The 15,419-nt window shown below is 42.9% G+C and overlaps 1 protein-coding gene across 6 annotated transcripts in view; it reads right to left on the minus strand.

Moving 5' to 3' along the window:
• HSF2BP (heat shock transcription factor 2 binding protein) overlaps positions 1-15,419 on the minus strand; it is a 125,908-nt gene that overhangs the window by 106,141 nt on the left and 4,348 nt on the right. For 4 of the 6 annotated variants that reach the window (XM_024239301.3, XM_024239300.3, XM_054542603.2 and 1 more), the window contains one exon: positions 4,600-4,703. In XM_024239301.3, coding sequence (XP_024095069.2) covers positions 4,600-4,703 — 104 coding nt within the window. Of the gene's footprint in view, positions 1-3,591; positions 4,261-4,599; positions 4,704-15,419 lie in introns of those variants that run through there. The other 2 variants (XM_054542606.2, XM_054542605.2) reach the window with 2 other exon arrangements.

A 15,419-nucleotide genomic window follows, 5' to 3' on the forward strand; every position in this document is an offset into this window, starting at 1 on the left:
AACCCAGTAATTGTAATCTCAAGCATTTATCACACAAAAATAAAGACACACATTCACACAAAAACCTATACATGGATGTTATTTAGTGTCTTTATCAGTAATAGAAAAAAAAAAACGTAAGAACTATTCAAATTTCTTTCAGTGGAGGAATTGCAACATATTGCAAACAAATTGCAACATATACATACCATGGAATATGAGGCAATAAAAAGAAACTAACTAATGATACATGCAACTTGGATGTATCTGAGTGAAAGTCAGTCTCTGTCAGGCACCCGTGGCTCATGCCTGTAATCCCAGCACTTTGGGAGGACAAGGCCAAAGGATCAATTGAGCCCAGGGATTCAAGACCAGCCTGAGTAACATAGCGAACCTGTCTCTACAAAAAAAATTAAAAATTAGCTAGGCATGGTGACATGTGCCTGTGGACCTAGCTACTTGGGAGGCTGACATGGGAGGATTGCTTGGGCCCAGGAGGTCGAGGATGCAGCGAGCCATGATCCTGCCACTGCATGTCACTGCCTGCGTGACACAGTGAGACTCTGTCTCAAGGAAAAGTCAGTCTCAAAAGGTTATTCTACGTTATGACATTCTTGAGATAACAAAATTAGAGACGGAAAATGTATTAGTGATTGCCAGGGGCTAGGCAGAGAGAATGGGGTGGATATGGCTATAAAGGGGTAGCACCAAGGAGCCTTATGGCGATGGTACAGTTCTGTGAGTGTGGTGGTGGTTACATGAATCTACAAATGTCATAAAATTGCACAGAACTATGTACATACACACACACACAAATGAGTACATACAGAATTGATGAAATACAAAGAAGTCCAGGTGAAACTGGTGAAACCTGAAAGCTGTTAATTGTACCAATTCCAATTTCCTGGTTTTTATCTTCTACTACAGTTATGAAAGATATCACCACTAGGGGAAACTGGGTGAAGGGTATAGGTAACTTCCCTGGACTTCCCTGGACTTTTTGAAACTTCTAGTGAATCTATAAGTAAACACAAAAAAAATTTTTTGTTTCCAGTGGGATTGGACCAAAAAATTTTAACTAAAAAAAAAAAGCTGTATAAATTTACTAAAAACTATCAAACTATACAATTACAATATATATAATTACAATGCAAAAAAAATTTTGTGGTACAAAATATACCTCAATAATGCTCTTTTAAAGAAACAATAATCAAACCCTGATATATTTTCCTGTATAAAGGAATACTCATACATAACAGTTTATCAAGCACAAAACTCCCAAGATTTCTTCAATATCTTTCTGTAGTTCATTTCGTATTTTAGCTTAACTACAATTTTTCTTTTAAAAGTTTCTTGGCTCACTGCAAGCTCCACCTCCCAGGTTCACGCCATTCTCCTGCCTCAGCCTCCCGAGTAGCTGGGACTACAGGCGCCCACCACCACGCCTGGCTAATTTTTTGTTTTTGTTTTTGTGTTTTTTTAGTAGAAACGGGGTTTCACCGTGTTAGCCAGAATGGTCTCGATCTCCTGACCGTATGATCCGCCCACCTCAGCCTCCCAAAGTGCTGGGATTACAGGCGTGAGCCACTGCGCCCAGCCAATATTCTCCAACAGTTGTGCCTTTACCAGGAAGCTGGGATCTTTTTCCTCTAAAGTTCAAATGTTGCTACTGCCAGGACTCTTTCCTGGCCCAGCCTCCTCACATCATAAGCAGGTATCAAGACCCAGCACACCTCCTCCACTGACCCAGCAAAATCTCTGTGGAGGAAACATCTCCACCATGGCCAGGGACAAAGTCTTCCTTGTTTGAGTAGCCTTTCTCTAGAGGTTCAGAAGCCGCTTGCTCATACATCACACTTTATGATTTTGGTTCCATACTTTGTTTCTGACCTTTTCTTACATATTGAACTCAATAACTTCTGCCTTTTCCTAGTGATTTTTCACTCATACAGAAGTACTTGCTAGCAGCCAGGTGCAGTGGCTCACGCCTGTAATCCCAGCACTTTAGGAGGCCAAAGTGGACGGATCACCTGAGGTCAGGAGTTCAAGACCAGCCTGGCCAACATGGTGAAACCTCATCTCTACTAAAAATACAAAAATTAGCCAGGCATGGTGGCACGCGCCTGTAATCCCAGGTATCCAGGAGGTGGAGGTTGCAGTGAGCTGAGATTGCGCCACTACACTCCAGCCTGGACAACAGAGCAAGACTCTGTCCCAAAAAAAAAAAAAAAAGTACTTACTAGCAGTAATCTAATTTAGGATCTAGTTCCTGGATTCTTTCCTGGGTTCTCAATTCTATAGTAAGTTTCCAGGGCCAGGTGCAGTGGCCCACGCCTGTAATCCCAGCACTTTGGGAGGCCCAAAGCAGGAGGATCACTTGAGCCCAGGAGTTGAAGACCAACCTGGGCAACACAGTGAGACCCCATCTCTATAAAAAAATTTTAAAAATTGTTTCCAAAATTAAACAATAGAATTGTTCTTGTAAAAAATAAAAATTAATTAATTAAATTTAGCTGGATGTCATGGCACATCTCTGTAGTCCCAGACACTCTGGAGGCCAAGGAGAACGATCGCTTAAGCCCAGGAGGTCGAAGCTACTGCAACTATTATTGCACCACTGCACTCCAGCCTGGCAACAGAGCAAGACCCTGTCTCAAAAAAAAAAAATAATAATAAAATAAGTTTCTAGAGTCCCTCCTCATGATCTGTACAGGCCTCAACAGAGACTACAGCAAAGGCTACAGATAAGGCAGCTGCTAAAAGAGAAATGGCCTTGTTACAGCACCCTTGCAGGAGCTTTCCTCTGTATTCACCTTGCAGGGGCTTCTCTGTATTCACCTCGCAGGAGCTTCCCTCTGTATTCACCTTGCAGGGGCTTCCCTCTGTATTCACCTTGCAAGAGCTTCCCTCTGTATTCACCTTACAGGGGCTTTCCTCTGTATTAAATTGGACTATTTAACAAGATTTTTAACTATAAATAGGGAATAGTTGGGTAAAATATTCCCACATTTTAAGGTCAAAGTTCCAGGGCAACAAAACCCTAGTGATTTCAAGCTACTTTACCATGGCTGTTTCCTTCTTCTCAGTATGCATTTACTGGAATGGCTTCTTCCTTTTCTTTTTTTTTTTTTTTTTTTTTTTTGAGACAGAGTCTCGCTCTGTTGCCCAGGCTGGAGTGCAGTGGCACGATTTCGGCTCACTGAAACCTCCACCTCCCAGGTTCAAGCAATTCTCCTGCCTCAGCCAGGCTGGTCTCGAACTCCTGACCGCAAGCGAACCGCCCACCCTGGCCTCCCAAAGTGCTGGGATTACAGGCTTGAGCCACTGTACCTGGCCTGTTAGTACTATTATTATCCAAAATAAAAGTATATCCAGGCCCCAAATTTTATAAAAAGTGTCAGAATAGTTCTAGTTGTATGGAAAAGGAAGTTATGCCACACAAAAAGTTAAACTAAGCAATTTTTAAGAAATAGTTTCTCTAATATTTATATAAAATATAACTGGCTATAAATATAATAATCCCCAAATTAATTACATGTACTTCTGATTTAATACATCTATGTCCAACTATAAGATATTATGCACATGATTTTCTTCCCCCGAGACTCTCACCGCTATGGTTTGGATGTGGTTTGTCCCCCGCAAAGTCATGTTGAAATCTGGACCCCAACGTGGCACTCTTGAGAGGTGGGGCCTAGTGGGAGGTATATGGGTCATGCGAGTGGATTCCTCATGAATCGATTAATGTGCTCTCTGGAGAGTGAGTGAGTTCTTGCTCTCACAGGAATGGATTAGTTTCCCTGACAGCAGGTTGGTAAAGAGTCTGGCTTCCTCAGTGTCTCTCTCTTGCTTTCTCTCATGATGTGATCTCATCACACAGCCCGCTCCCCTTCTGTCATGATTTGAAGCAGCCTGAGGCCCTCACCAGAAAAAGATGCCCAATCTTGAACCTTCCAGCCACCAAAATCTTGACATAAATAAACCTCTTTTCTTTATAAATTACTCAGCCTCGCTGGGCGTGATGGCTCACACCTGTAATCCCAGCACTTTGGGAGGCCAAGGCGGGCAGATCACGAGGTCTGGAGATCGAGACCATCCTGGCTAACACAGTGAAACCCCGTCTCTACTAAAAATACAAAAACTTAGCCAGGCGTGGTGGCGGGCACCTGTGCCAGCTACTCAGGAGGCTGAGGCAGGGGAATGGCGTGAACCCAGGAGGCGGAGCTTGCAATGAGCCGAGATCGCACCACTGCACTCCAGCCTGGGCAACAGAGCAAGACTCTGTCTCAAAAAAAAAAAAAAAAAAAAATTAATTACTCAGTCTCAGATATTTTGTTATAGCAACACAAAATGAACTAAGATAATTATGAACCTTTATGTTGTAGGGCAGATTTTTAAACATAAAAGTTAAAAGATACCAAGTGAATGATCTACGTGTTAAATGGTTACAAAATCCATCTGTTCAACTACATTCCAACCCACTCAGAATACATACATTTACAAATACAATTTACTGAGGATTAAGAGTAAAAAACTCAGACCCACTGCTTATCAAAAGTGAAAGGCTGTAAGCCAGCCCCACTTTCTGGCTTGGTGAGAGTCTGTCCCTGAGCATGGTACCTTCTTCTCTCTTATGCTGTCAGCCTGCACGGTTTCCAGGCGGGCTTTAAAGTGCTCACAATCCATTTTCAGCTGCTCTAATTCTTGCTCTTTCCTTTCCAGGTCTAGGAGAAAGACATAAAATTACTCAAGATATTTCAAGTCACTAATCTCTCCCTAAGCATCTATTTTGCCCAGTCTTGACTTAGTAAAATGTGTACTGATTTCTTAGGTGAGAATATTTGCATTTCTTGACTTCTAGCCTGTCCTTGAATAACTAATATTCTAAAAGTCCTGTTCTCTAAGTTCATCTCAGTTTTTAGCCCACAGCACAAAGGACTTTGGTTGTTTTCTGTTTTGTGTTTTTAAGGTTTCACTTTACTGCCAGACTAGTACTCAAGGCTTCAAGAAAACATGTTATTTAAAGGATGGAAGGCAGAGCTGAGAAGCCCGACTGTCTCATGGCACAGACTTGTCGCTACTCCGTGAAAAGCAGAAGGCAGCTCAGGGAGTGCACGGCGCCAGCACTGGCTGATTCACAAAGCTAGTGTCACCCACTGGCAGACTGACTCCATGGGAACAACTGCAGTAGCAGGCACTGGAGAAGGGAAAGAACAGTGATAAAAATGAGAAAATGCTATAGTGAAAGAGTGGAAACTACATATTACTTCCTCTCCACCGCACTCATTTAGTTGATGAGTCAACAACAGCCAACAAAAATCCCAAAAAAATCCACGTGAATAAATCAAGCAAAAGTATTACCAAACTTTAAAATATTATGTTGCAAAAATACTGACATTCAAAGAAACAAATACATAATACAAATTTTTAAGTGTTTGATCTCAAGAGCTAGGAAATCATCAGTTTTTATGCCAACATATACCAAGATTTGAGTGTGCTAAGAGCTAATGGTCTAACTTCTTTGATTAAAGTAGCGATGCTTTAAGACAGTGATTCTCAAACTTTAGCGTACACCAGAATCCCTGAAGGACTTGATAATACAGAGTCGGCTGGGTCCCATCCACAGTTTCCAATTTGGAACATCTAGGGTGAGCCTGAGAATTTACATTTCTAACAAGTTCCCAGATGAGACTCATGCTGCCTGTCTGGGACCCACACTTTGAGAACTACTTCTGGGCAATAACCTGGTCTCTCATCACCAATAAAATAAAATGAACACGCAACACATGACCAGCAACAGCAAACAAGGGAACCCATCCACAGGAATGTGAAAGAGCAAAAAAATGGAGAGTAATGGAAGGCAGCTACCTAATATTTGTCACATGAAGGAATTTCACTTCTTTACACATTCTGTCTCCTAATGCTTGAACTGAGAAAAACACAAGGCAACTCTGGTTATCTGTCTCATTCTTGTACTGTCACTTGCGATGAGTGAGAAAGCCTCAAAGAGCCAGGCACCTGGAAAATGGAACATTACTCCACCCTAGAGGAGAAAAAGCTCACAGACACTTCCTCAACTATGTGCAAACAAACGAGAAAGGGGTAGGGGCTTTCAAATCTAGGGGTCTGAGAGGACAAGAGGAAGCCAGAATAAGAAACTTGTGGGGACTGCTTAGAACCACATATGTATCCCCAAAGCTCTAAAGGAAATGTTAATAAAGGAAGAAAGCAAGCTAGTCTCTAAATTTTCTAGAGACCCTGTCCTAGAAGAAAAATTCGAACCTAAAAGTAAATATTCAGACCACCTAAACATTATAAAATTGGCTGGCAAAGCTTCTTATAAAACGTGTTTCTTAGGGGCCAGGCTCGGTGGCTTACACCTGTGTAATTCCAGCACTTTGGAAAGCTGAGGTGGGAGGATCACTTGAGGCCAGGAGTTCGAGACCAGTCAGGGTAAGACTCCCATCTCTTAAAAAAAAAAAAAAAAAAAAAGTGTTTCTCAGAAATAGAGCAAAGTGCCTTTGGACTATTTCCTCTCCCTCAAATCACAGTTTCATTTTCCGCTCTTTTAAGAAATATTGTGCCACACTGACTTTTACTGGAATTCTTGATTTTATCCTAATCCTAGCCAAAAAATCAACTAGCAAGCACTATGCTTTAAAAACTACATACTTGCATTATTTGTAACAATGTTAAATGGAAATACATTATTTATACACATACACACTACAATCATCATACGAAATACCACCTATGGTCATAGACAAAAATGAACAAACTGAAAAACTAAGATGAAATCTGTGATTTAAAACTTTTTCTTTGCATTTAACTGTTAAATTTGGCTTCTACTATTAAACTATATATTACTCAAACATAGTAAAGGAGATAGGAAATCTCTACAAGCCTTATGCGTAAAAACCTGTGGGAATTAACTTTGACCACCCCAAAGGGCTCTCTTGCATGATGGTAATTTCATAATCACTTGTTCTAGACAACTGTATGCAACCGTAGTGTAAGTTAACATACCAAAGGGACAGGGTTAACACATCCCACTCTACGGTAGGCAATCTCATAGAATTCCAGTCAGTCATCAGGGAGGCCACACCCATCTACGCCAGGCTCCTGGGGAGGTGGCAAGTGCCCTTCTGCTGTATGAGGCCGCCGCCTTGTGGCCAGATGGGAGCATTGCTGCTGCCTCGGAACAGAACCCTGACCTTGCATTTTCAACTTGGCCCCACTGCATGCATGCTACCTAAAAGCACCCTGAAGGCAGGGATTTGCATAGGTTTTCTTCTGTGCCTACTCTCCAAATGTCTATATGTAATATAATAGACAATACATAAATATTTGTCACATAAATTTATTTCACTTCTTTATACATTCCTTCTGCTAATCTTTGAACCAAGAAAAACACATGGCTACTTTATCTGTATGTCTCATTCTTATACAATAAGAATATATTACTTTTTTTTTTTTAAACCCAGAGACAGAAATAATATGAACAGTGAATATTACAAACAACCTAAATCATAGACCATTTAAACATCTATGTATCTTCTGAAACAACATTTTTTTTTTTTTTCCAGACGGAGTCTCTTTGTTGCCCAGGCTGGAGTCAGTGGCGCGATCTCAGCTCACTGCAACCAACGCCTCCCAGGTTCAAGTGATCCTCTCAACTCAGCCTCCCGAGTAGCTGGGACTACAGGCGCCCGCCACCAACCATGCCTGGCTAATTTTTGTATTTTTAGTAGAGACGGGGTTTCACTATGTTGACCAGGCTGGTCTTGAACTCCTGACCTCAAGTGATCGGCCCATCTTGGCCTCCCAAAGTGCTGGGATTACAGGCATGAGCTGCTGCATGCAGCCCATAATCCTTTCTTAATACAGGTCTAATAACATGAGAATGGCTGTGTCTCTTGATGCTCAACTTATTCACAGGGAGGGTACAGAAAGCTAGAAATGAAAATAAGGGTTTCTAAAATACTAATCAAAGAAAACTGCACAAACGGCGTCAATTTATCTTACCATTTCTTTATCACCTGGTATGTGAGGTCAGGAGTTCAAGAGCAGCCTAGACAACATGGCGAAACCCCATCTCTACTAAAAATACAAAAATTAGCCCGGCGTGGTGGTACACGCCCATAGTCCCAGCTACTCGGGAGGCTGAGGTGTGAGGATTGCTTGAACCTGGGAGGCGGAGGTTGCAGTGAGCCAAGATCATGCCAGTGCACTCCAGCCTGGGCGACAGAGCAAGACTTCATCTCAAAAAAAAAAAAAAAAACTAAAATCAATCTTGCTGAACTCAAATTAATTCTGTTGATTTCCCAAACCAGAGTCAGGGAATTTTGCTTTTCATTCACTGACACACATATATGACATGAATAGCGGAGTGGTCACTGATGATATTCAAACACTACACACCTCTTCCTCCTCCATCTTGGCCACCTTTCCACCTTCTCTGTCCATAATTTCGCCAAGTGTTTTTTTCCTCTACTTTCCTGTGTTCTGGACAATCTCCACCCTGATCTGTGCCCCAAGAGGCAGATGTGAAGACCCACAGCAACAGGGCTCCCTCGTCCTATGGCTTCCTGTTGGATGCAGTACCAGCCCCGCAGGAAACTGGAGGACTGGAGAAGATGACTAAGGGTGGGACATGTCTCCCCACTCCATCCTCCCTGCTGGGCTTCATCCTTCTGGGTGAGGTCATAAGTGCTGTCAAGCATCTTGTCCGGCGCAACGCCTCTCACCACATCTGGTACCTCTCTCCCTTCTCCTGCTCCTTCAGCCCAGGGGAGGCAATGGCGTTCCACTCGGTAAGTCCTGGATGCTTCTTTCTCCAGGCACTGCTTCCCCGAACCCTGATCACACTTTAATCTCTTCAGTCTACTCTCTTTACTCCTTTTGCCCCTGCCAGGATGTGGATGTGACACACTCCTGATGTTCTTTCATCTGGGCCACAATAAACTCCGAGTCAAAGTAATAATCCTTTTTTGGTGCTGACTCTTTGGTTCCACTCTTCATGGATATTTCTCAAGTTCTTATTTCTATAGACTACAAATAATTCTTCCCAGAACTGAAATGGGGGTACCCCATATCAAACTCTCAGGAAATTAATCTCAAAATATCCTACACTTTAGAAATCACATAGCGCAGTGGTTTTCAAATCCTACTGCTAAGAATCTAAGAGTACCTGGGGAACAATTACAGTCCCATAAACATTTAAGTAACATCTCCATTTTACAATGTTGTTTAAACTTTTTATTAGGAATTTCAAATTCACAAAAACTAATGCCAAAACAAAATGCCTGTATCTCTCTTTACCCAGACTTACCTACTATTAACATTTTGTTTGCCTCATTTGCTCATCATTTATTTATTTAATTAAAATTTTTTTTGAGATGGAGTTTCCCTCTGTTGCCCAGGCTGCAGTGCAGTGGCATCATCTCAATTCACTGTCACTTCTGCCTCCCGGGCTCAGGCGACTCTCCTGCCTCAGCCTCCCAAGTAGCTGGGATTACAGGTGTGCTGACCGCACCTGGCCTTTTGTTTGTTTTTTGGTTTTGGGGTTTTTTGTTTTGTTTTGTTTTGTTTTTTTAATTTAAATACAAAAATGAGCCAGGCATGATGGCGTGCACCTGTAGTCCCAGCCACTCAGGAGGCTGAGACAGGAGAATGGCATGAACCAGGAAGGCTGGGGTTGCAGTGAGTCAAGATGATGCCAACGCACTCCAGCCTGGGTGACAGAGGGAGACTCCATCTCAAAAAAAAAAAAGAAAGAAAAATCTGTTGGTCAAATATCTCACCAGCGTATCATGGCTGCACTAGTTTGCATTCACTGCTGATATTTTCAATGACCAAAACAAGGCTGGTTCACATTAACATCAAAAAATACATAAACAAATAAATTTTAAAAGGTTAAAATTATTTAACATTTTAATTATTTCAGAAATGAGGCCAAAATTTTAGGTGTGCTGTCAACCTACAAAAATTATTCCAGCTCCTCTGAGACTGTCAGTGAATATCTGACTGCCACTAAGGTGCCAAATTGTCAAATGCAGCATAATGCATGAAAAGTGTTTTCTGTAAGACAATGAAGATTTAAACAGACTGAATGGCTTTTTTATTATTTCTCTCCAAAATGAACAATTGCCAATCAAGGAAAGCAAAGAATTGCTAGATCTTAGCGATTTAATTGTAAAACAAAAATATCTGACTCCTCTTATTTCAAGCTTCATATCAGTTTAATTAGAAAGTGTCTTCATGTTGCTAGGTGAACTATTTCAAAACAACCATCTGCAACTCCTTATCTGTGGTATTGTGTCTTCTTGCTACTTCACAAGCAAAACGAAAAACGAACTGGATGCTGAAAGTGATCATCCAAATATCTTCCAAAATCCCTGATACTAACTTTTTGTTTTCATCACACCACCTTCATTGTACTTACTGATTTTATAGGTGAATGTTCTAAAACTTAATTTTAAAAATAAATATCCAGAAAATACAATTTTCATCTATTTTACATCTAGAACCATCATATACTGTTATACAATTTTTTTTTTTTTGAGATGGAGTCTCACTCTGTTACCCAGGCTGGAGAGCAGTGGCGCGATCTCGGCTCACTGCAAGCTCCGCCTCCTGGGTTCACGCCATTCTCCTGCCTCAGCCTCCCGAGTAGCTGGGAATACAGGCGCCCACCACCACGCCCAGCTAATTTTTGTATTTTTAGTAGATACAGGGTTTCACCATGTTAGCCAGGATGGTCTCGATCTCCTGACCTCGTGATCTGCCCGCCTCAGCCTCCCAAAGTGCTGGGATTACAGGCGTGAGCCACCGCGCCCGGCCCATAAAATTTTATTTATAAAAAAAATAGGATTTTCCTAGTTTTAAACAAATTTTTGATACCCACTGATTTATTCACCACTGTTGGATGAATGAAGCACAAGAAGGGATGACAGAAAACAGAGGGTGATATTTTACTAAGTACTTAAGTGCCACCACCTTAACAAGTCAAATGGAGGTTCCTATAGTGTTTTCAGGCTTGCTTTTTTTTTTTTTTTGAGACGGAGTCTCACTTTGTCACCCAGCTTGGAGTGCAGTGGCATGATCTGAGCTCACTGAAACCTCTGCCTCCTAGGTTCAAGCGATTCTCCTGCTTCGGCCTCCTGAGTAGCCGGGATTACAGGTACATGGCATCACACCCGGCTAATTTTTGTATTTTTAGTAGAGATGGAGTTTCACCTTGTCGGCCAGTCTGGTCTCAAACTCCTGACCTCAAGTGATCTGCTAGCCTTGGCTTCCCAAAGTGTTGGGATTACAGGCGTGAGCCACCGCACCCGGCCTGGTTTATATCTCTTGCAAACATAGGTGAGTCTTACTCAAACCTCCCTAAACTTTTCCCAAACTCATGAAGTGACAATAGCCGAGCAAGAAGCTAAGCTGCTGGGCTGTGAATTGGAGTCTCTCTTCATTTCCCCAAGGGTTCACATAGTTTCCCACACCATCTGAGGAGGTGTTATTTACTGGGGACTCCCATGAGCCAGGCACAGTGGCACACACCTTACAGAGCTTATCTCATTTTAAACTTTGCCATAGCCTATGAGGTAAGCATTACTGTCCACATTTTGTAGACACTAATCAGCAGGCAGTATATAGATGATCCCGTATCTCCATACTCTCACTGCCGATCACAAATCATGACACTTTGTCCTGACTTCACCACCGAGACTAATCAAACGTCCCTTCCATTCCATCCATACAGCCACAGTCCCACACACTAATGGAACCCACGACCTTCCTTGACGAATGCTCTAATTCATCTTCCACCCAATTCCTCAAATCTATCCTACACTCACCTATAAAAACCATTCTCCTAAAAACGTCATTTTGATCGCTGTTTTGATGGTTATTTCCATGTGGTAATTTCCAGTTGACTCTCATCTCAAATTAAAAACAATCTATGATTGTCTTCCATAAACTGCTCATTTTCCATCCCTAATTCTGCTATACCCCCAATCCTTACTCCATACAGCAATCAAACACTAGCTGATGAACCTGCAATCGGTCCTGCTCAATCCCATGTGTGACTTTCACACGCCACCGCCCTGGCCTAGAATATCTCCCCTTCTCCTCCTAACAAATCATGCCTCTCCCCAGTACCCATCAACTCCCTAAGACTCTCAGGCAACACCTTCGTCAGTATTATTGCAAACTGCCACTTACCTTGCCCAGTCCTCCCAAAGGTAGATGCTGGGCTAGAATCAAAATCAAGCCCCATTCACTACTTGATGTGTCACCTCAATCCTCTAGCTGGCTTACAAGTTACTATATAGCCTAAGCCCATCCAAACAAAACTATATCCACACTCTAAAAGAAACTTCTCAAATTAGGTCTACTCCTTCCCTGCCTGCATTCATTCCTACCTTCAGGTTGCCTTTTGTCGCTGCTTAAGATTGGAAGCACATGGTGACTCATGCCTGTAATCCCAGCACTTTGGGAGGCCGAGGCGGGCAGATCACTTGAGGTCAGGAGATCGAGACCAGCGTGGCCAATATGGTGAAACCCTGTCTCTACAAAAAATACAAAAATTAGCCAGGCGTGATGGCAGGCGCCTGTATTCCCAGCTACTCTAGAGGCTGAGGCAGGAGAATAGCTTGAATCCGGGAGGCGCAGCTTGCAGTGAGCCGAGATCACACCACTGCACTCCAGCCTGGGAGACAGAGCAAGACTCCATCTCAAAAAAAAAAAAAAAAAAAAAAACCAAACAAAAAAAGCAAACTGAAAGTGCACATTAACCTCTAGAAGCAAAAGGAGTGGATACTGGACCATAGGGCTAGTGGGAGAGTAGAAGAATCAGTATGTTAAATGGCTCTTGCTGCCACAGTACAATCGTGAATTTCCTCTGTAGAGCTCTATTCTTACAGTCATGTCTAGCATGATTAGCCGAGGAAGACAGGCTTGTGGGAAGGTTTGGGGAGGGCCATCAGATCTAGGCCTTATAAAAACAAGAATTTTTGTTTTTCTTGATGTTGCCTAAATGGTAAAAACTCAAAAGCCAAAATTAGATAAAAGATGCCTCTGGAGGCCACAGTAACCCTCCTGGAACCAGCCCAGCCCAATCTGATCCTTCCTTTCTGTTAACACCACGTTTCCTGGAGCACATGTGAGTTTCATGAGATAGGACTGCAAACTAGAAAGAAGGGCATCAGGCCAGGCGCAGTGGCTCATGACTGTAATCCAGCGCTTTGGGAGGCTGAGGCAGGCAGATCACCAGAGGTCAGGAGTTCAAGACTAGTCTGGCCAACATGGTGAAACCTGGTCTCTAACTAAAAATACAAAAATTAGCTGGCGTGGTGGCGCACACCTGTAATCCCAGCTACTCGGGAGACTGAGGCAAGAGAATTGCTTGAACCCAGGAGGCAGAGGTTGCAGGGTTGCAGTGAACTGAGATCATGCCACTGCACTCAAGCCTGGGCAACAGAGTGAGAGAAGAGAAAGAGAGAAAGAGAGACAGAGAGAGAGAGAGAGAAAAGGGAAAGGAAGGGAAGGGAAGGGGAGGGGAGGGAAGGGAAGGGAGAAGGAAGGAAGACAGAGAAGGAAAGAAGGGCATGCAGAGACAGTAGGGTGCTCCCTCAAGACCAAATAATCAGGCAGGGAGATAATGACAGACAAAATCAGGGGCCCTGCGCTCCCAACAACTTATAAAGTAAAATGGAAATGAAACCATGTGTCTGAAGGGGAAGCATAGGGTACCATGACAACATTTCAAAGGAAGACGAATCATGTCGAGGTAGTCAGATTAGGCAGTAACTCTGGGCCAGGGCTGTGCCCAATAATATAAAGACTTTTAAGCCGTAGTATGGTTTTGTTTAGGTTTTTGGATAATAGTGAGTTTGGGTGGGGTTTTTAGGTTTTTGTTCTTTATCCTAAAAACAAAGAGAAGCTTCTGAAGACTTACGCAGGTGAATGGCATCATCAGATTGAATTGCCACAAACTACTCAGGCTACAGTGTGTCTGAGGGACTGGAGAGTGGCAGTGAGGAGACCGCCAGGAGGAGGCAGAACACAGCAGTGGTGACAGACACAGGCTGACGATTCAGGATGCATCCACGAAGTAACACTCACAAGACTTACCAGCGGACAGGTTTCAAGGGGAGTAGTGAGGAAGAGAGACAGGTAACAAGGAAGACTCCTGGGTCTCTAGTCTGGGTGTTGGTGCTCTGGGGAGACTGAGGCAGGCCAGTGTAAGACAGGGGCAGGGGACGAACAGCATGAGGCAGATATGACAACAGGATGTAAAAATTAGCTTGCACTGAGAAAGCAAAAGTCTGTCCTGGCTTCTGTCAGGCTGGAATAACAAACACAGATAAAGTCAGGTGCCAAGTTAACAGAAAATATCTCTCCAAGACAATGCAACTGTAAAGTGTCATAATGACCTCTTCTTTGAGCGACTGCTAACTTCTTATTCACTGAGAAGCTTTATTCTGTAAAATCCCAGACTCGCAGAAATTTTGTTGTTTGAAATTATACAAGTAGGAAGATCCCACTTTTGCCTGCAGGATCTAAGTCACTGTGACACAGAAAAGAACCCTACTTCCAGCTACTGCAGAGCTTCAAGTAAGGGATTTCTAGAACAATGTTCCACGTCTATTTGAACGTTGTAGTTTTCAAGGAAACGGGACCTGGGTCCACTTCACAGTCAGAATTAATATTGGTCCCTTTAGACACAGTTCTATTTTGCTTCATTTATGCTTCACCTAATACCACTCTGTCTCCAAGTCCTATAACAACTCTATCCTCTTCTTTGTTGAGATGCCCCACAGTTTCTCGGTGTTCTGGTATGGTCTTCCTCATTGCAAAGAGCCATAAACCTCACTCTGTCAGACTGTGGGTCTGTTCCTGGTGACCTTAGACTGATTAGGCTAGGGCAAACATTTAGAATTTGAAATAATCATGAAACAAGCAGGAAGAAATGCCAAGTAGGAGTCAGGCACAAGGCCATGAGCTTGGAGAGTTCTGGGCTAGAGAGTAAATCCAGCAGCCATCAAGATGGTAACTGAAGCTATGAGTCTGCATGAGACTGCCTAGGGAGACACCATGGGGTGAGGCAAGAAGCGGGGCCTAGGCCTGAGCCTCAAGCCCTATTTGAAGGCTGCTAAGCAGAGAAGGCTAAATTTCAGCAAAGGGGAATAAACAGGAATTGCCAGAGAGACTACGGGAAAAAAGGTGACTCTATAGCCTGGGGAAGGCCGGGACTATGAGATAAGATCTCCCAAAGTCAGACTGTGATCAAGTGACCACAGATTTGTTTGTGGCCCTCACTCGGTTTGATTTTGGCAGGGGGACTGATCACTAAAGACACTCATGTTAACTAACTCATAAGACCCTGACGTATTTTTTAGAAAGCCAGTTTATTAATTTACAGTGAGAATATAACCAACCAG

The sequence above is a fragment of the Pongo abelii genome, chromosome 22 (assembly GCF_028885655.2).
Source record: "Pongo abelii isolate AG06213 chromosome 22, NHGRI_mPonAbe1-v2.0_pri, whole genome shotgun sequence".
NCBI lineage: Eukaryota > Metazoa > Chordata > Mammalia > Primates > Hominidae > Pongo > Pongo abelii.